This window comes from Bos indicus x Bos taurus, chromosome 1 (genome assembly GCF_003369695.1).
Source record: "Bos indicus x Bos taurus breed Angus x Brahman F1 hybrid chromosome 1, Bos_hybrid_MaternalHap_v2.0, whole genome shotgun sequence".
NCBI classification, from domain to species: domain Eukaryota; kingdom Metazoa; phylum Chordata; class Mammalia; order Artiodactyla; family Bovidae; genus Bos; species Bos indicus x Bos taurus.
The window spans coordinates 57,390,252-57,411,285 of NC_040076.1; the positions used below are offsets into that span (position 1 = coordinate 57,390,252).

Consider the following 21,034-nt stretch of genomic DNA (forward strand, 5'->3'; position numbering starts at 1 on the left):
CTCTATCTTTGGAATTTTCCAGGCAAGAATACTGGAGTGGGTCGCCATTTCCTACTCCAAGGGATCTTCCAGACCCAGGGCTCAAATCTGCGTCTCTCATGTCTCCTGCATTGGCAGATGGATGCTTTACCACTGCGCCACCTGGGAAGTCCTCTGGTTGTGATATTATACTATTATTTAGCATAATGTTATCATTAGGGCAAACCGGGAATGGTGCACGAGATCTCTGTGTTATTTCTTTCACCTGGATGTGAATCTATAATTATCTCACTAAAAGTTTCAATTAAAAAAAATTGAAAGTCAAGTATGGCTGAGGAAGGAGAATCTCCCTGAAGATTATAGTCAAAACATTTATTAGCACTGATCTGTGGGCCATGGACCAAAGGAAGATGGAGCACATCTCTTCCAGTGTGATTTTGATCGTGGCCTTTTCCAAAGCATTTGAACTGGGATTAGTTGCTGGATTGAGCCACTGTAAACTTACCCATCCAGTACAGGGAGACCAGCCCTTCAGAGATAATGGTTCATCATTGGCCTTCCCAGTTTATATCATCCATGGGAATCCAGAACAGTAAGGGGCTAAACAGAACCTGCTGCCTGAATGGGGGAACCTGCATTCTGGGGTCCTTTTGTACCTATCCTCCCTCTGTGGAGAGAACTGTGAGCTTGACATGCACTAAGGGAAGTGTGTGGGTCTATGCCCCATGACACCTGGTTGCCATGAAGTGTTCCATGTGTAAATGCTGGCATGGCCAGTTTCGCTGCATTCCTCAGTGATTCCTACCCAGCTGTGATGAACACCTCATCACTGCTGGAACTCCAGAATTAACATTGTCTGCATGTGCTTTTCTGCTACCTGGAATCTTCCTTGCTATACAGTTATTAACCCACATTTGCAATCAACATTTGTCATGCAAATTTCATGACCTGAAGAGGCTGTCCCTCCAATGACCCAACTGAGAGACAATGATTCATTCGTTAGTTGTCTTGAAAGAGTGAATACATTTCCCTATGGTCTCTAACATTTCCTTAAAGTACCAGCTACTTTCCTCTGCCCTGCCCTCTCCAGAAAACTACTTTAAAAAAGTAAGCCATATATTATGCCGAACTTCTGTGTTTCTGATACATGTATTTCTAGCAAGGGTTTATAAAGAGTTTCCTTTAAACAATTGAATTCTATCTTCAGATTATTAAGGGTTACTCCCAGTGTGAAACTGAGTATAAAGCAGTGAATAGAGTTGAACAAATTAATTAAGGCAATATCTTGGAAAGGAAAGAAAATCTGTAATGGGAGCAAAGGAGAAGAGAAGGAGCAGTTTTAAGAGGTGAGAGACAGGATGCTGGAGTAATAGAAGTGTACATGTGTCCCTGGGAGACTAGGTAGAAAACGGAGAGCAAATGAGAGAGAGTTGAGAAAATAAATGGATTACTTAGTTGATTAGATGGGTACTGAGAAGCAAGTCAAAAAGCAAAGTTGAAGGGCAAGTTTCTATCATCTATAGGAAGCTGTATAAGACAAGAACACCTGTTCTCTCAAAGATTTGTAGAGAATAAAGTCTCCTTGAAAAAAATTCTATCTGGTCAGTTTTATGTCTTTGGAAAAATGTCTACTCAAGTCCTATGTCCACTTTTAAATTGAAGTAGTTGGCTTTGCTTTGTTTTTGCTGTTGGGTTGGATGAATTCTTTATTTATATTTCATATATTGACATCTTATAAATATGGTTTGCAAATATTTTCTTCCATTTTATAAGTTGCCTTTTCATTTTTACGGAAGCAAGGTCCAATGCTGTAAACAGCAATATTGCATAGGAACCTGGAATGTTAGGTCCATGAATCAAGGCAAATCGGAAGTGGTCAAACAGGAGATAGCAAGAGTGAACGTAAACATTTTAGGAATGAGCAAACTAAAATGGACTGAAATAGGTGAATTTAACTCAGATGAACATTATATCTACTAGTGTGGCCAAGAATCCCTTAGAAGAAACAGAGTAGCCATCATCGTCAACAAGAGTCCAAAATGTAGTACTTGGGTGCAGTCTCAAAAATGACAGAATGATCTCTGTTCATTTTCAAGGCAAACCGTTCAATATCACAGTAATCCAAGTCTATGCCCCAAGTAATGCTGAAGACACTGAAGTTGAACGGTTCTAGGAAGACCTACAAGACCTTATAGAATTAATACCCAAAAAAGATATCCTTTTCAGTATAGTGGACTAGAATGCAAAAGCAGGAAGAAATACCTGGAGGAACAGGCAAATTTGGCCTTGGAGTACAGAATGAAGCAGTTCAGTTCAGTTCATTCACTCAGTCGTGTCAGACGCTTTGAACCACATGAAATGCAGCACGCCAGGCCTCCCTGTCCATCACCAAGCGCAGGAGTCTACCCAAATGCATGTCCATTGAGTTGGTGATGCCATCCAGCCATCACATCCTTTGTCATCCCCTTCTCCTCCTGCCCTCAATCTTTCCCAGCCATCAGGGTCTTTTCAAACAAGTCAGCTCTTCACATCAGATGGCCACAGTACTGGAGTTTCAGCTTCATAATCAGTCCTTCGAATGAACACCCAAGACTGATCTTCTTTAGGATGGACTGATTGGCTCTCCTTGCAGTCCAAGGGACTCTCAAGAATCTTCTCCAAAACCACAGTTCAAAGCATCAATTCTTCGGCACTCAGCTTTCTTTATAGTCCAACTCTCACATCCATATATGACTACTGGAAAAACCATAGCCTTGACTACACAGACCTTTGTTGACAAAGTAATGTCTCTGATTTTTAATATGCTGTCTAAAGTCCCTTGGACTGCAAGGAGATCCAACCAGTCCATTCTAAAGGAGATCAGCTCTGGGTGTTCTTTGGAAGGAATGATTCTAGCACTGAAACTCCAGTACTTTGGCCACCTCATGCAAAGAATTGACTCATTGGAAAAGACTCTGAAGCTGGTAGGGATTGGGGGCAGGAGGAGAAGGGGACGACAGAGGATGAGATGGCTGGATGGCATCACCGACTCGATGGACGTGAGTTTGAGTGAACTCCGGGAGATGGTGATGGACAGGCAGGCCTGGCGTGCTGTGATTCATGGGGTTGCAAAGAGTTGAACATGATTGAGCGACTGAACTGAACTGAGCTTGGTCATAACTTTCCTTCCAAGGAGTAAGCATCTTTTAATTTCATGGCTGCAATCACCATCTGCAGTGATTTTGGAGCTCAAAAAAATAAAGTCAGCCACCGTTTCCCCATCTATTTGCCATGAAGTGATGGGACCGGATGCCATGATCTTAGTTTTCTGAATGAAGCAGGGCAAAGGCTAATAGAGTTTTGCCAAGAGAACACAAGAGTGATAACCAACACCCTCTTCCAACATAAGAGAAGACTACACGTGGACATCACCAGATGGCCAACACCTAAATTAGATTGATTATATTCTTTGCAGCCAAAGATGGAGAAGCTCTATACAGTCAGCTAAAACAAGACCGGGGTTAACTGTGGCTCAGATTATGAACTCCTTGTTGCCAAATTCAGACTTAAGTTGAAGAAAGTGGGGAAAACCACTAGACCATTCAGGTATGACCTAAATCAAATCCCTTATGATCATACAGTGGAAGTGAGAAACAGATTTAAGGGGCTAGATCTGATAGACAGAGTGCCTGATGAACTATGGATAGAGGTTCATGACACTGTACAGGAGACAGGGAGCAAGACCATCCCCAAGAAAAAGAAAAGCAAAAATCAAATGGCTGTCTGAGGAAGCCTTACAAATAGCTGTGAAAAGAGGAGAAGTAAAAAGCAAAGGAGAAAAGGAAAGATATACCCATTTGAATGCAGAGTTCCAAAGAATAGCAAGAAGAGATAAGAAAGCCTTCCTCAGCGATCAGTGCAAAGAAATAGAGGAAAACAATAGAATGGGAAAGACTAGAGATCTCTTCAAGGAAATTAGAGATACCAAGGGAACATTTCATGCAAAGAAGGGCTCAATAAAGGACAGAAATGGCATGGACCTAACAAAAAGCAGAAGATATTAAGAAGAGGTGGCAAGAATACACAGAAGAACTGTACAAAAAAAGATCTTCATGACCCAGACAATCACGATGGTGTGATCACTCACCTAGAGCCAGACATCCTGGAATGTGAAGTCAAGTGGGCCTTAGGAAGCATCACTATGAACAAAGCTAGTGGAGGTGATGGAATTCCAGTTGAGCTCTTTCAAATCCTGAAAGATGATGCTGTGAAAGTACTGCACTCAATATGCCAGCAAATTTGGAAAACTCAGCAGTGGCCACAGGACTGGAAAAGGTCAGTTTTCATTCCAATCCCAAAGAAAGGCAATGCCAAAGAATGCTCAAACTACCACACAATTGCACTCATCTCACACGCTAGCAAAGTAATGCTCAAAATTCTCCAAGCCAGGCTTCAATAATATGTGAACTGTGAACTTCCAGATGTTCAAGCTGGCTTTAAAAAAGGCAGAGGAACCAGAGATCAAATTTCCAGCTTCTGCTGGATCATCGAAAAAGCAAGAAGAGTTCCAGAAAAACATCTATTTCTGCTTTATTGACTATGCCAAAGCCTTTGACTGTGTGGATCACAATAAACTGTGGAAAATTCTGAAAGAGATGAGAATACCACACCACCCAACCTGCCTCTTGAGAAATCTGTATGCAGGTCAGGAAGCAACAGTTAGAACTGCACATGGAACAACAGACTGGTTCCAAATAGGAAAAGGAGTACGTCAAAGCTGTATATTGTCACCCTGCTTATTTAACTTCTATGCAGAGTACATCATGAGAAACCCTGGGCTGGAGAAAGCACAAGCTGGAATCAAGATTGCAGGGAGAAATATCAATAACCTCAGATATGCAGATGACACCACATTTATGGCAGAAAGTGAACAAGAACTAAAGAGCCTCTTGATGAAAGTGAAAGAGGAGAGTGAAAAAGTTGGCCTAAGCTCAACATTCAGAAAACGAAGATCATGGCATCCAGTCCCATCATGATTATCTGGGTCGTGAAGATCTTTTTTGTACAGTTCTTCTGTGTATTCTTGCCACCTCTTCTTAATATCTTCTGCTTCTGTTAGGTCCATGCCATTTCTGTCCTTTATTGAGCCCTTCTTTGCATGAAATGTTCCCTTGGTATCTCTAATTTCCTTGAAGAGATCTCTAGTCTTTCCCATTCTATTGTTTTCCTCTATTTCTTTGCACTGATCGTTGAGGAAGGCTTTCTTATCTCTCCTTGCTATTCTTTGGAACTCTGCATTCAAATGGGTATATCTTCCCTTTTCTCCTTTGCTTTTCACTTCTCTTTTTTTCCACAGCTATTTGTAAGGCTTCCTCAGACAGCCATTTGGCTTTTTGCTTTTCTTGGGGATTGTTGCTCCCTGTCTCCTGTACAGTGTCACGAACTTCCGTCCATAGTTCATCAGGCACTCTGTCTATCAGATCTAGCCCCTTAAATCTATTTCTCACTTCCACTGTATGATCATAAGGGATTTGATTTAGGTCATACCTGAATGGTCTACTGGTTTTCCCCACTTTCTTCAACTTAAGTCTGAATTTGGCAATAAGGAATTCATGATCTGAGCCACAGTTAATCCCGGTCTTGTTTTAGCTGACTGTATAGAGCTTCTCCATCTTTGGCTGCAAAGAATATAATCAATCTGATTTAGGTGTTGGCCATCTGGTGATGTCCACGTGTAGTCTTCTCTTATGTTGGAAGAGGATGTTGGGTATGACCAGTGCTTTCTCTTGGCAAAACTCTATTAGCCTTTGCCCTGCTTCATTCTGTACTCCAAGGCCAAATTTGCCTGTTACTCCAGGTGTTTCTTGACTTCCTACTTTGCATTCCAGTCCTGTATAATGAAAAGGACATCTTTTTTGGGTGTTAGTTCTAAAAGGTGTTGTATGTCTTCATAGAACTGTTCAGCTTCTTCAGCATTACTGGTCGGGGCATAGACTTGGATTACCATGATATTGAATCATTTGCCTTGAAAATGAACAGAGATCATTCTGTCGTTTTTGAGATTGCATCCAAGTACAGAATTTTGGACTCTTTTTTTGACTATGATGGCTACTCCATTTCTTCTAATGAATTCTTGCCCATAGTAGTAGATAATATGGTCATCTGAGTTAAATTCACCCATTCCAGTCCATTTTAGTTTGCTGAATCCTAGACTGTCAACGTTCACTCTTGCCATCTCCTGCTTGACTGGTCCCATCACTTCATGGCAAAGAGATGGAGAAACAGTGGAAACAGTGGCAGACTTTATTTTTAGGGGCCCCAAAATCACTGCAGATAGTGGCTGCAGCCATGAAATTAAAAGATGCTTACTTGTTGGAATAAAAGTTATGACCAACTTAGACAGCATCTTAAAAGCAGAGACATTACTTTGCCAACAAATGTCCGTCTAGTCAAGGCTATGGTTTTTCCAGTATTCATGTATGGATGTGAGAGTTGGACTGTGAAGAAGGCTGAGTGCCAAAGGATTGATGCTTTTGAACTGTAGTGTTGGAGAAGACTCTTGAGAGTCCCTTGGACTGCAAGGAGATCCAACCAGTCCATTCTAAAGGAGATCAGCTCTGGGTGTTCTTTGGAAGGAATGATGCTAAAGCTGAAACTCCAGTACTTTGGCCACCTCATGCGAAGAGTTGATTCATTGGAAAAGACTCTGATGCTGGGAGGGATTGGGGGCAGGAGGAAAAGGGGACGACAGAGGATGAGATGGCTGGATGGCATCACTGACTCGATGGACGTGAGTTTGAGTGAACTCCGGGAAATGGTGATGGACAGGGAGGCCTGGCGTGCTGCAATTCATGGGGTCGCAAAGAGTCGGACACGACTGAGCGACTGAACTGAACTCCATATTACCTTCTGCTTCTTGGAAAACATGACACGCTAAGTCCAACCACTAGATTTTCTGGTTCAGCAGATCTAGAGAGGAATTGGGGAATCTTTATTATTTTGTATTTCCCCACATAATTCTGATTTTCAACTATGTTTAACACCCCTGTAGTAGAAGAGTTTAATACATTTATTTCCTAAAAAGTGTAATTTGACATTATAAATTATCTTGACACCTTCACTATGATGTTATTTGACATGATTGTTTTGACATTATCAAGTTAAAATGTAAAATATTTAAACAGATATTGAACCTAAGAGTGAACCTCATCCCAATAAAGGGATGGATGAAGAATTAAGAAAATGTCAAGACAAGGTTATAATGTCTATTGTGCACACTTCTTGGTAATATTTATATGCAGAAACTTAATGGACTGTTTTCTTGACCTCATCAAAATGGTTTGGTTAAAATATCACGTCAAGAGCCACTATAGTAGTTTTATATCCAAAATAAATTAACAATCATTTTAAGGATAAAGTTTAGAGTAACCAAAATATCTTCAGGGAGACAAACATATTAGTAAAACAAAATAGCTGTCAAATGTTTCTAATGGCACAATTAAAGCATGAATGGATTTTGTTTTAATTTCTACCATGTTAAAAAATTTAATTTTTTTTCAATGTACCAGCAAATTTATTTTATTTTATTTTATTTTTAAACTTTACAAAATGGTATTAGTTTTGCCAAATATTGAAATGAATCTGCCACAGGTATACATGTGTTCCCCATCCTGAATCCTCCTCCCTCCTCCCTCCCCATACCATCCCTCTGGGTCCTCCCAGTGCACCAGCCCCAAGCATCCAGTATTGTGCATCGAACCTGGACTGGCGACTCATTTCATACATGGTATCATACATGTTTCAATGCCATTCTCCCAAATCTTCCCACCCTCTCCCTCTCCCACAGAGTCCATAAGACTGTTCTATACATCAGTGTCTCTTTTGCTGTCTCGTACACAGGGTTATTGTTACCATCTTTCTAAATTCCATATATATGCGTTAGTATACTGTATTGGTGTTTTTCTTTCTGGCTTACTTCACTCTGTATAATAGGCTCCAGTTTCATCCACCTCATTAGAACTGATTCAAATGTATTCTTTTTAATGGCTGAGTAATACTCCACTGTGTATATGTACCACTGCTTTCTTATCCATTCATCTGCTGATGGACATCTAGGTTGCTTCCATGTCCTGGCTATTATAAACAGTGCTGCGATGAACATTGGGGTACACGTGTCTCTTTCCATTCTGGTTTCCTCAGTGTGTATGCCCAGCAGTGGGATTGCTGGATCATAAGGCAGTTCTATTTCCAGTTTTTTAAGGAATCTCCACACTGTTCTCCATAGTGGCTGTACTAGTTTGCATTCCCACCAACAGTGTAAGAGGGTTCCCTTTTCTCCACACCCTCTCCAGCATTTATTGCTTGTAGACTTTTGGATCGCAGCCATTCTGACTGGCGTGAAATGGTACCTCATAGTGGTTTTGATTTGCATTTCTCTGATAATGAGTGATGTTGAGCATCTTTTCACGTGTTTGTTAGCCATCTGTATGTCTTCTTTGGAGAAATGTCTATTTAGTTCTTTGGCCCATTTTTTGATTGGGTCATTTATTTTTCTGGAGTTGAGCTGTAGGAGTTGCTTGTATATTTTTGAGATTAGTTGTTTGTCAGTTGCTTCATTTGCTATTATTTTCTCCCATTCTGAAGGCTGCCTTTTCACCTTGCTAATAGTTTCCTTTGATGTGCAGAAGCTTTTAAGGTTAATTAGGTCCCATTTGTTTATTTTTTCTTTTATTTCCAGTATTCTGGGAGGTGGGTCATAGAGGATCCTGCTGTGATGTATGTCAGAGAGTGTTTTGCCTATGTTCTCCTCTAGGAGTTTTATAGTTTCTGGTCTTACGTTGAGATCTTTAATCCATTTTGAGTTTATTTTTGTGTATGGTGTTAGAAAGTGTTCTAGTTTCATTCTTTTACAAGTGGTTGACCAGATTTCCCAGCACCACTTGTTAAAGAGATTGTCTTTAATCCATTGTATATTCTTGCCTCCTTTGTCAAAGATAAGGTGTCCATATGTGCGTGGATTTATCTCTGGGCATTTATAGATTCAATGCAATCCCTATCAAGCTACCAACGGTATCCTTCACAGAGCTAGAACAAATAATTTCACAATTTGTATGGAAATACAAAAAACCTCGAATAGCCAAAGCTATCTTGAGAAAGAAGAATGGAACTGGAGGAATCAACCTACCTGACTTCAGGCTCTACTACAAAGCCACAGTTATCAAGACAGTATGGTATGGTACTGTACCAGCAAATTTTTATTCTACAGGTGTTTAGTGAGAAGGATTAACACATAACTGTTAGTTTCCAAACTATGTCCCATAGAAGGGGAAGGTCCCACAGGGGTCACTGCAGGGTTGAGGAACTGAGAAGTCACAAGTTCAGGACCTCTGGCTACTCCTTTGGCTAAAAGGCTTTATACTTATCTCTGTTTTATATAATATGGTTCCACAGAAAAAAAATTTTTTTGAAAAAAAAAAAACAAACCTTTTTTAAGGTATGAGAGTCATGTTTTAAGCAAAGTTCGTAATTCTATAAAAGAAGTAAGAAAGCCAATGACTTTCTTACTGAGTCCAGGCCCTATGCCAGCTACTTCCTCAGATTACGAAAAAACACATAGATTTTTAACTATAATGCAGAGAAAATGAATATGTAAAACCTTCTTACATAGTTCAATAATGCTTGTGGCATGACATGACATAGTAGCTTTCTAACTAAATCATGTTTATTTTATTCTTTTTAACTTTACAATATTGTGTTGGTTCTGCCACACACCAAAATGAATCTGCCACAGGCACACATGTGCTCCCCATCCCGAGCCCTCCTCCCCCCCGCTCCCCACACCATACCCCCGGGTCGTCCCAGCGCACCAGCCCCAAGCATCCAGCATCGTGCATGGAACCTGGACTGGCGACCTGTTTCACACATGATATTATACATGTTTCAATGCCATTCTCCCAAATCATCCCATCCTCTCCCTCTCCCACAGAGTCCAAAAGACTGTTCTATACATCAGTGTCTCTTTTGCTGTCTCATATACAAGTTTATTGTTACCATCTTTCTAAATTCCATATATATGCATTAGTATACTGTATTGGTGTTTTTCTTTCTGGCTTACTTCACTCTGTATAATAGGCTCCAGTTTCATCCACCTCATTAGAACTGATTCAAATGTATTCTTTTTAATGGCTGAGTAATACTCCATTATGTATATGTACCACAGCTTTCTTATCCATTCAACTGCTGATGGACATCTAGGTTACTTCCATGTCCTGGCTATTATAAACAGTGCTGCGATGAACATTGGGGTACACATGTCTCTTTCAATTCTGGTTTCCTCAGTGTGTATGCCCAGCAGTGGGATTGCTGGGTCATAAGGCAGCTCTATTTCCAGTTTTTCCTCTATTTTTCTAAGGAATAAAATATTGGGAATATATTAATAATTTTTAATATATGAAAAATATATTTCATTATGAAAAATAAATCTGTTTACTTCATAGCAGGAAAAATGATACTGAAAATTAAATTTCAAAAACTGAAAAAATTTAATTTTCAGTATCGTTTTTCCTGCTATGAAGTAAACAGATTTATTTTTCATAATGAAATATATTTTTCATATATTAAAAATTATTAATATATTCCCAATATTTTATTCCTTAGAAAAATAGAGGAAAGGGTCATGTCATCCCATGGTTATTCCTTTAGCATATAAGATCATACTTAGTAAATATCCCAAGTCCTCAAGAATGCATATTTAACTGATTATATAGTCAATCAACATTTGTTATTTGATAAATGTATCACAATAAAATGTATACCATAAAAACACACTTCTCCAATTGATCACATTATTAGGTATTAGATAGCAATACTGCTCTAGAGATTTAATAAGTTCAGAAGAAGCTAATGTCCTCATGTGTGTTCTTCCTCTCTCTCTCTCACACACATATGCACACATGCACACACGGAAGGAAAATATAAATTCAGTTTTATTAAATAGTGAAATTCTTATTATAATCCTATATTTGCTAACAGAAGGTTGACAATTAACAGATATTGAAATAATAGAAAAGGCACCTTCAAACAGGATTGGAGAGAATATAAATTGATACAATTTGACATAGCAGTCAATAATATTGACATATCAGTCAATAATAACGATGCTCAAAACTTTTAACCTCGCAATTTCACTCAAGGAAATTATCTTACAAATATGTTCAAACACATTCAAAGAGATAAATCCACAAGAAATATTCTATGTAGTATTGTTTATAATAGCAAAACAAAACAATCGAAATGTCCACCACAGGGTTAATTAAATTCAATTCCATTACATACAATGGAATTATATGTAACCATTAAGAAGAATGAGGTAGCTCTGCTTGTGTTGATACAAAAGATCTTTAAGATATACTATATTATTAACTTTCTATAAGTACAGAACAAATTATGCTATGTTTCTATTTCTGTCTTGACAAGGATATACGTGTATGAATATGTAAGTGGACATATAAGTGTATACATATACAATGCACCTACAGGTATGACATGTGCACATAGAAATTTCCTCAAATATTACATAAAACTTTTCGTAATTATTCTTTCTGTGAAGTTATTTGAGGTAACTCAATTTTCATCATCTACCGTACTGAACAATTTTAATATTTTATCAGGAGCGTGTACTTTCTTTGTAATAATATCAGTTTAAAGAACTAGCCAGTAACAGCTAAAATTCTAAAAGTTCAACTGTATAAAGATATAAATGCAAATCCTCTATAATGTCTCTGTCTTCTAAGAATCTTTGAAAAGCTAGTTTCAAAATAGGCTTTTCATTCCAGAACTCTAAGAAAATAAGAACAGTATCTGTAACTGCATCTTGATTCATTTGTCCTGGTGCTACACTCTAGGAACATAAATAGTATGGAGATTCATACCATCAACTTCACTTTGTAACACCTGAGACGTCTTCACCCTGTTTGTAATATCATAAAGTGGATTGTTCTTCTCTGTGTAGCTGGCATAGGGCTCCATTTCATCCTAAGATATAACCCAACGTTAAATTCAATTAAAAAAAAACAACAGAAATCCTAACGACCTGTGCTTTTCTAACAAGTGCTCACAACTTTAGTGTCTACCAATAGTGGTCTCTGAGTCTGCATGAACATAAAAGCAAGACTTTTCTAATATACTATCAAAAAATTTTTGATTATTTATGTCTCAGTGTCAGATGATAACAGTTGCCTGAAAGTAGGAATGTAGAAGAGTGAAGTGACGTGAGGAGTATTTCAGAAGAGAGTGTCAAAGATTTAATAAACTACTTGTTATAGTAGGTTCTAGAGCTGGATAGGTATTAAACTTAGGTAAAAAGGGCTTCCCTGATAGCTCAGTTGGTAAACAATCCACCTGCAATGCAGGAGACCCTGGTTCGATTCCTGGGTCAGGAAGATCCGCTAAAGAGGGGATAGGCTACCCAGTCTAGTATTCTTGGGCCTCCCTTGCGGCTTAGCAGGTAAAGAATCGCCTGCAATGAGGGAGACCTGAGTTTGATCCCTGGGTTGGAAAGATCCCCTGGAGAAGGGAAAGGCTACCCACTCCAGTATTCTGGCCTGGAGAAGTTCATGGGCTGTATAGTCCATGGGGTCTCAAAGAGTGGGACACGACTAAGTGACTTTCATTTTCACTTTAGGTAAGACAGAAATGATGATGGTATTGAAAAAAGGAAATCAAGAATTAGAGATGGTTTAAAGGAGGAAGAAATACTAACTCAATTTCTCCAAAGATTACAGTCCAAACGAGGCTAACATGATGTCTTTTGTAGGATGCAGTTCTTAAAAATATGGATTTGGGGTGTGTTTAAATAGTGCTTGGTGGATAATTAACAAAATAAGTACATCTGACAGTATTGTAGAATTAGAATTTTTTTCTTTTTAATTAAAATACTAATATTGATGCAAATTACAAATTATATGACTAGATGCTGGGAAAGATGGAGGGCAGGAGGAGAAGGGGACGACAGAGGGTGAGATGGTTGGATGGCATCACTGACTCAATGGACATATGTTTGGGTGGACTCTGGGAGTTGGTGATGGACAGGGAGGCCTGGCGTGCTGCGGTTCATGGGGTCACAGAGAGTCGGACACAACTGAGTGACTAAACTGAACTAACTGACTAGATTTTCAGACTACATGGCTTAAAAGTTTGCAAATATTCTTTTTAATCTTACCTCCTGAACAACTGGAGTATGCTCTGTTTTTTTCAATTTACATTTTCTGCAAAAATAAAAATAAGCTAGAATAAATATCAAACCATGATTATTCAGATTGAAAATGAGAAAACAAAAGAGTATGCTGTTGACAATTATGGTTCATTTTGATAGAAACTATAATAAGTCAGAAATGAACTATCAGATATGAGTAAAGAATGCTGCTTGCAGTTAACACATCCAAATAAGATAATTCTGAATTTTGGAAAGATAAGTAAAATTATGCAAAGAACCTTGTGTAATGGAATATATGCAACACCTCATCTTTGGTATATGAAATTAATTATTGTAATTCTTTTCCCTAATACAAAATAGCAGGCACTGTCTTTCCCAAGATCCTGCCCCAGACAGCCTAATTCACTATGCTTGCATATCTAAATAACCTAGAAAAATCCCCCATGTCATTCAGAGTAGACCATATATTTTATTTTCAGGGTATACTTCTTGATTATGGGAGAATTGATGTTAAAATCTTAATTTTACCTAGTTAATTCCATATTTCTGACTTCTTTTTAACCCAATAAAGCTGGAGAAGAGAAGGCATCAGTCAGTACCTGCAGCCACTGATTTTCAAAAGCCAAATGGATCCCACGACGATCAAGATAATAAAAATAGGGGCAGTGATATATAAATTTTTTAAGTGTGCTGGTATTTCAGCACCTGTAAATATAGACACAAGAATATATAATTTAACACTCAGTTCAGTTCAGTCACTCAGCCATGTATGGGCTTTGTGACCCCATGGACAGCAGCATGCTAGGCTTCCCTGGCATAATAAAATAATTTAACATTATTCAGCAGTAAAAAGCAATGAGCTATGAAGCCATGAAATCATGTAGGACTATTAAAAGCATATTACTAAATGAAAAGAGCCAGTCTGAAAAGGCTAAATGCTGCATGATTCCAACCATGACATTCTGGAAAAGGCAAAACTATGGAGTAAGACAATCAGGGATTGTTAAAGGTTAGGATGGATGGAGGCATGAATAGGTGGAGCATAGAGGATTTTATGGCAATGAAACTACTCTATACCATACAACAATGGTGAATGTATGTCATTTATGCATTTCTCAAAATTCATAGAACATGTACCTAGAGTGAATCTTAATGTAAACTATGGACTTTGAGTGGTAATAGTACATTAAGATAGGGTCATTGATGATAACAAATGTACCGCTGCAGTGTGGGGGATGATCAATAGATAGATAGAAAGACCATGCATGTGTAGGGACAAGGGTTTTATTGGAACTCTCTGTACTTCCTATTCAATATTGCTATCATTCTATTTAAAAAATAAAAGTCTACTTTAAAATTATACGTATATATATTTACATCTACAAGAATGTCTTATAGTACATGAAATTTATTTCTGTGATTTAATTTTTAAAACTTTTGCCCCATTAATAGTTCAAATAATTGTTATAATAAAATTGCTTTATCATTTCAGACACTTGAGTTTTTAGCAGACATTATCTTGGATCAGGATTTTGTTGCCTTAAGGATTCATTTAGTGAATTCCTATAGGAGAGATGTGAAATTTAGATCTCTCTGTTACAGTAACAGAATATTGGTCTTCTCCAATATTCAGAAATGAACAGGGAATTGTAAGAAAAGTATTTGGAAAAATAACCCTAATTCTGAAGTCACCTCTATTCCAAGGCATTGAAACTGAACTGAATGCATGTCAGCAACTTTAAACTATTCACTAACTGCTGGTAGAAATATAAGCTCAATCTGACAAGAGGAGAAGTCAGCAAAGGACCTGGCCGACTCTGAGAGGTTTTAAGACTGTGCTCCTGAAGTTGCGTGAATGTGTCTGGGACAGAGAGAGAGGTAAGTGGAGGCTGCAATCCACCTTCTTTCAATACTTTGTTTTTAAACACTGGATTTTTATTTAAAGAAGAAAATTTTTGTTTTACAGTTAAAAACTACAATAGTGTTTTGAAGCCCTCTCTTTCAAACTAATGAGCTGTCTTTTGTTGGAAGTGTACTAGCAGAGGTAAAGGTCCACCCTGTGTGGGAGACATACCTGCATTGGGTGGGACTGGACTAGAGACTCGCTCCAATTCTGAGATTCTATAAATATGATGTCATATTGTAATACGGAGTGGTCGGACTTCATACATAACCGGGAGCATTACTCTTCTCAGTAAACACTGCCAAACTATATATATATATATATATATATATATATATATATATATATATATACACAAACTATAAGAATGGACTTTAGAAAATCATGCTTTAAACCCAACACTTTCCTCTTCTCCTTTCTTAACACTAAAATATCAGTAGATAATTTTTTTAATTAATTAATTTATTTTAATTGCAGGCTAATTACTTTACAATATTGTAGTGGTTTTTGCCATACATTGACATGAATCAGCCATGGGTGTACCTCTGTCCCCCATCCTGAAACCCCCTCCCACCTCCCTCCCCATCCCATCCATCAGAGTCATCCCAGTGCACCAGCCCCGAGCGCAGAATTTTTTTTTAAGTATAGACTTGCAAAGACAAAGAGATTATGGATGAAGATAAGAGCAGATGAAAGATTTCAACTTGTTTTAACATGAAAGATGAATGGAAGAATGGCCAATAATTCAGCGTGAAATAAGTATAAACCTTAGTGAATCCAAGAAGGCTCTAGAATAGGGAGGAAAAGATATGGAGAAAGGGGAATGTCAGGAGTGAAGTGTGGAGCTAAAAGTTGGAAGCTTCCTTAAAGTTCTGTATGAAGAACAGATAGGCTGCCAACTCTCCTCCCACCCCACTCAACCAGGTCACCACACTTCCCCAACCAGCAGAAAATGGGAAGTTTGGCCCAAAGAAGATGAACTGGAGAAATTCCAGAGTCAAAGATTCAGATATAATGTAGGGTGGAGATGAAGTGTCTTTAAAGGAAAGTTTGAGTTCTGAATAGTCACACACACACACACACTTACACACACCCCTCTCCTCCCTTCTCTCAGAAACACTCTCAGATAGTCAGGATTATTTCTCCAAGGTAAGAGATTGGAGAGGTTTTCTACAGAGTCTGAATAGCCTCAGAGAAAAGACCTCCCCTGGTAGCTCAGATGTAAAGAAACTGCCTGCCAGTGTAGGAGACATAAGAGACACGGGTTCGATCTCTGGGTTGGGAAGATTCCCTGGAGGAGAACATGCCATGGCAACCCACTCCAGCATTCTTGCCTGAAGAATCCCGTGGACAGAGGAGCTGAGGGGCTAATAGTCCATAGGGTTGCACAGAGTCAACACAACTGAAATGACTTAGCACGCACACATGTACACTAGGTTTAAATTAGCTATATTAAGAAATAGCAACATAACCATGTTGTTAATAAAAACTGAGTCAAATACTAGAAGAAACACTTTAAGATCTGAAAGTACTTGTCTCTGGAGAGTTGTTTATAATGGAGCAGGGGGGATGGAGAATCAGAGAGGGCTAACATTTTACATGATATACTTGTCTACACATGATAGACAACACAGATTTTAAACTATATGAGTTAGGCTGATTAGAACAATATTTTTATAACAAGAAATTAGAGTAGAATGGGTGCAGAGAGCAGAGAAACTAAACTGTAATGAACTGAATCATAGATGTTATTATAAGACATTAAAGAAACTTCATTGGGAAAACCGTGAGGAGAAAACTCTACCAGACTGAAAATTCATGAAGGTAATTTATGAGCAACTTTATTCTTCTAATAAAATTATAATTAGTTGTTTAAAATTACCCTTTATCCTTCTATTAAAACCATTTAAGTATTTGTGTAAAAGTACACTATACAAGTCAATTTATTAGTACAGAAGAGAACATTAAAGGAAGAATAAATTGGGAGTTCCCTGGTAGCCTAGTGGTTAGGATTCTGGCTTTCACTGTCATGGCCCAGGTTCAGTCCCTCGTAGGGCAACTGAAATCCTGAAAACTGCTCTACACAACTGAAAAAAAAAAGTAGAATAAACTTCATTCTATAATATGGCTTTTTACAACAAATTTTTGTATTATTCTTCTGGATAATCCTTTACTTTGAGGAGGAGATGGAGATAAAGTGGAGGGTGGAAAGGACATCCTTGAATGAAATTTCTTTGTAAACTCCTTTTTCTTTCTTAAGGTAACTCCTCTGAAAGAATGGAAAAATCAAAAATAAGACTAGAAAAATTACTAACCTTGACTCAGTTGTATGGACAGACTCTTGTTGCCAGCCAAGTGGGAGACAGAGCAGGACACGTTCAGCACATGGCGGCTCCCCCAGCGGCATGTGCTCTGGACGGTCACTGTGCCGTCACCCCAGTAAGGTCCTTGCTCAGTGTCACAATACCCCTCTGGGGTCCAGGAGATCTGTGCAGCCGGCTTCCCTGCAGCTGCCTTGCACACTGCAGTTCCCTTCTCAGTTTGGATCAGGGTCACCTCTGGGGGCACTGCAGAAATGTAGGGGAAATGCTGCAGTCTTAACACATGGGACATGGAATTTAGACAGAGATTTGTTTCAGCCCAAAATCTGGTTATCTGAAACACCTCAATATATGACGTTCCTTACCTAATACTTGGAGGTGATACTCATGATGGAAATTCCCATCACTTGTTACTATTTGACATGTGTAATTCCCATCATGAGTGATGGCCACTGGATCAACCTGAAGGGCAGGATTCTCGTCAGGTCTGGAGGCCCAGGTTATTCTCTTGTCGGTACAGTTTCCTCTCGTGGTCTGATTTGTATCACGTCTGTAGGCTCCGAAGCAGGGCGGCTTGTCTCTGAGGACTATTTCCCATGTTACTACCAACACACTTGGCCACAGCACAGGAGGGCAAGTGAGCACAGCTTTTGTATCCACTAGTACTGATAGTGAAGTTTTAACTGGAAACACATACATAAACACACAAACAGAGAATAATAAGAGAAAAGCTTTATAATACTTGATGTGTCAAAATTTATTCACAACATATTACATGAAATTGTACTTAAAATTTACTTTGCAGGTGGCCTTTTCCCAGAAATACTAGACTTACATAAGAAATAACATTCATGAAATATATATATAAAGTATAATATTAAATCCATCCAATGATTAACCAACTTCTTCCTGTATCATTAGGAAAATAACATGTATTATATGTATGATGATTTTTTAAGTGTTATGAAATTAAATCAGAAGATTTGATATCTATGAAACAAACTGATGAGAAAAGAGAATCTGAATTAAAGGACAAAGACAGTGTTCTAAATCTAATCTTTTGGACAAAGAGACTATGAGATTTACCATACAACTCATGCTCTAAAGGGGTAAAATGGAATTATTAATAATGTGGTTTTCTCCTGCCAAGTTTTGATGAAAGTGAAAAATCAGTAACATCAGAACTAAACACGTACTCTTAAGGGTGGCACTTCAGACAAACATAAGTCTGGAAAGATATGGTACTTCCATTAAAAATAGCTATGACATTAACGCTGAAGAAATTGGAATTTTTTATTTAATTTTTATTCAGAGAATCATAAAATCAGTTAAATCAACAGATTTTAAAATAATCTGTAATCTCATTAGTTGGACCATCTCACATAAATGAAAAATGACAATGCCAAGCTGTAAGAGATGCTTAGAAGTATTTTTCTAGGGGAAAAAAAAAGTAGTATAGTATATAAATACAAATCAAATGAAAAACAAGGATTATTTTCCTCTATAAATTTTCTATAAAAGTATTTCATTGCAAATGTGTGATAGTATAATATATAGTCTTTCAATGAGTTCTCCTTCCGTTCTATTCATTCACATAAATACTCGCTGATAGTTTGCTGTGAACCTTGTTCACAGACCTTGTTTTCATACATTTAATATCATTGTCAGGATTAAACATAGCATTGACCTATTTATCCATATTTTAAAATAAAAATTAAGACTGGCAAGCATTTCCCAATGTAGAAGCTCATGCTTTCCCATAAACTGACATGTCCCTGACTGAAAGGGGTTTGCTGAGACGTGTATCTGTTACAAGTCACCTGTAACAAAGGTGAGTGTCAGTGATTTCATCAGTTTGACATGAACAAAACCAGCTGTGGTGTGACAAAAATTTTATGTGAATGAAGCTTAACCTTATGTTTCTAAGCTTTGCATTTAGTATTTCCTCTCTCCTCTTTTGATGTCATCTGCCTCCTCCGTGATGTACTCAAGCCTTTTCATTTCATGGCCAAATAAATATCATATTACTAGATAAAGGAAGGAGGAGGATTTTAAAGTAGATCTGAGAAGGCAATGGCACCCCACTCCAGTACACTTGCCTGGAAAATGCCATGGACAGAGGAGCCTGGTAGGCTGCAGTCCATGGAGTCGCTAAGAGTCGGACACGACTGAGCGACTTCACTTTGACTTTTCACTTTCATGCATTGGAGAAGGAAATGGCAACCCACTCCAGTGTTCTTGCCTGGAGAATCCCACGGACAGAGGAGCCTGGTAGGCTGTAGTCCATGGGGTCGCTAAGAGTCGGACACGACTGAGTGACTTCACTTTCACTTTTTACTTTCACGCATTGGAGAAGGAAATGGCAACCCACTCCAGTGTTCTTGCCTGGAGAATCCCAGGGACAAGGGAGCCTGGTGGGCTGCCGTCTATGGGGTCACACAGAGTCGGACACGACTAAAGCGACTTAGCCAGCCAGCCAAAAGGGCAGTTAAACCCATGCTGTTTCCATCACTCCAAGTGACATCAGCTCATAGTGAGAACCTCCAGCTTGGCAAAGGCTTGGAGACAAGCAAGAACATGGCTTGTTAGAAATCTGCTAGAGGTTGGATGTGGGAAGCATATATGTGCATAAAGGAATGATGCTTAAAATAAAACCAGAAAAATAAGAGACCAGTGAGATAGCAAGCTGTGAATGCTCTTTTGTGTTCTCATATGTTCGAACTTTACCTTGGTAAACAGTATAAGGTTTAATGTTTTTGCTAATATATATCCTCAAGATCTGTTTTTTAAAGGCAAGTATTTGGTAATCAAATAAGCACACATTTGAACAGGGGCACAGTATCAAGAAATAACTCCATCAGTGAGGATTCCAAGCACAGCAGATATTCTGTGTTCTTTCACTTTCCTCCATTCTGTGACCTTCAAGTCAATCACCCTTCACCTATATCGATAGTTCTAATGTTACTGGTATTTTCCCCCCTTTCTTCATCCTCTTCTTTCCTTTTCCATACCTTTCCTTTTTCATACTTTTTCATAAATTATCAGGATTAAAATGATAAACTGATAAATTATCATTAGTAAATGATAATTTTGGAGAAGGCAATGGCACCCCACTCCAGTACTTTTGCCTGGAAAATCCCATGGACGGAGGAGCCTGGTAGGCTGCAGTCCATGGGGTCGCCGAGAGTTGGACACGACTCAGTGACTTCACTTTCACTTTTCACTTTCATGCATTGGAGAAGGAAATGGCAACCCACTCCAGTGTTCTTGCCTGGAGAGTCCCAGGGACAGCGGAGCCTGGTGGGCTGCCGTCTATGGGGTTGCACAGAGTTGGACACGACTGAAGCAACTTAGCAGCAGCAGCAAATGATAATTTACCAATGGCCAGTACCTCCACAACACTCAGTGGGTTTGGCACTTAACAAATATATTCTCCATATAAGATCAGCTAGGGTAATTGCACTTCCTACTTCCTGAGAAAACAATAGAGTCTCTTCTTTGCCCCCAAACCAGCAGCCACATCCCATCTTCTCTGCATCCTTTTTCTATAAATCTCTTCCAGTCTCATTCAGCCTTTTGCACACAAATTCTTATTGGCTTTGAGGCATTTCCTTTCTTTTCTCACAACCTTTCCCTAGG

General features: G+C 38.6%; 1 protein-coding gene and 1 pseudogene across 1 annotated transcript in view; one reads left to right on the top strand and one right to left on the bottom strand.

Moving 5' to 3' along the window:
* Nucleotides 1–364: 364 nt before the first annotated feature.
* On the top strand, nucleotides 365–951 carry LOC113897712 (annotated as a pseudogene).
* A 9,974-nt stretch (nucleotides 952–10,925) lies between these two features.
* The window catches only part of LOC113878567 (cell surface glycoprotein CD200 receptor 1), a 41,980-nt gene continuing 31,871 nt past the window's right edge, over nucleotides 10,926–21,034 (bottom strand). The window contains exons 4-8 of the mRNA XM_027519821.1: nucleotides 17,761–18,078; nucleotides 17,390–17,641; nucleotides 13,771–13,876; nucleotides 13,178–13,223; nucleotides 10,926–11,991 (exon numbers count right to left, since the gene is read on the bottom strand). Coding sequence (XP_027375622.1) covers nucleotides 11,851–11,991; nucleotides 13,178–13,223; nucleotides 13,771–13,876; nucleotides 17,390–17,641; nucleotides 17,761–18,078 — 863 coding nt within the window. The 3' untranslated portion in view covers nucleotides 10,926–11,850. The remainder of the gene's footprint in view (nucleotides 11,992–13,177; nucleotides 13,224–13,770; nucleotides 13,877–17,389; nucleotides 17,642–17,760; nucleotides 18,079–21,034) is intronic.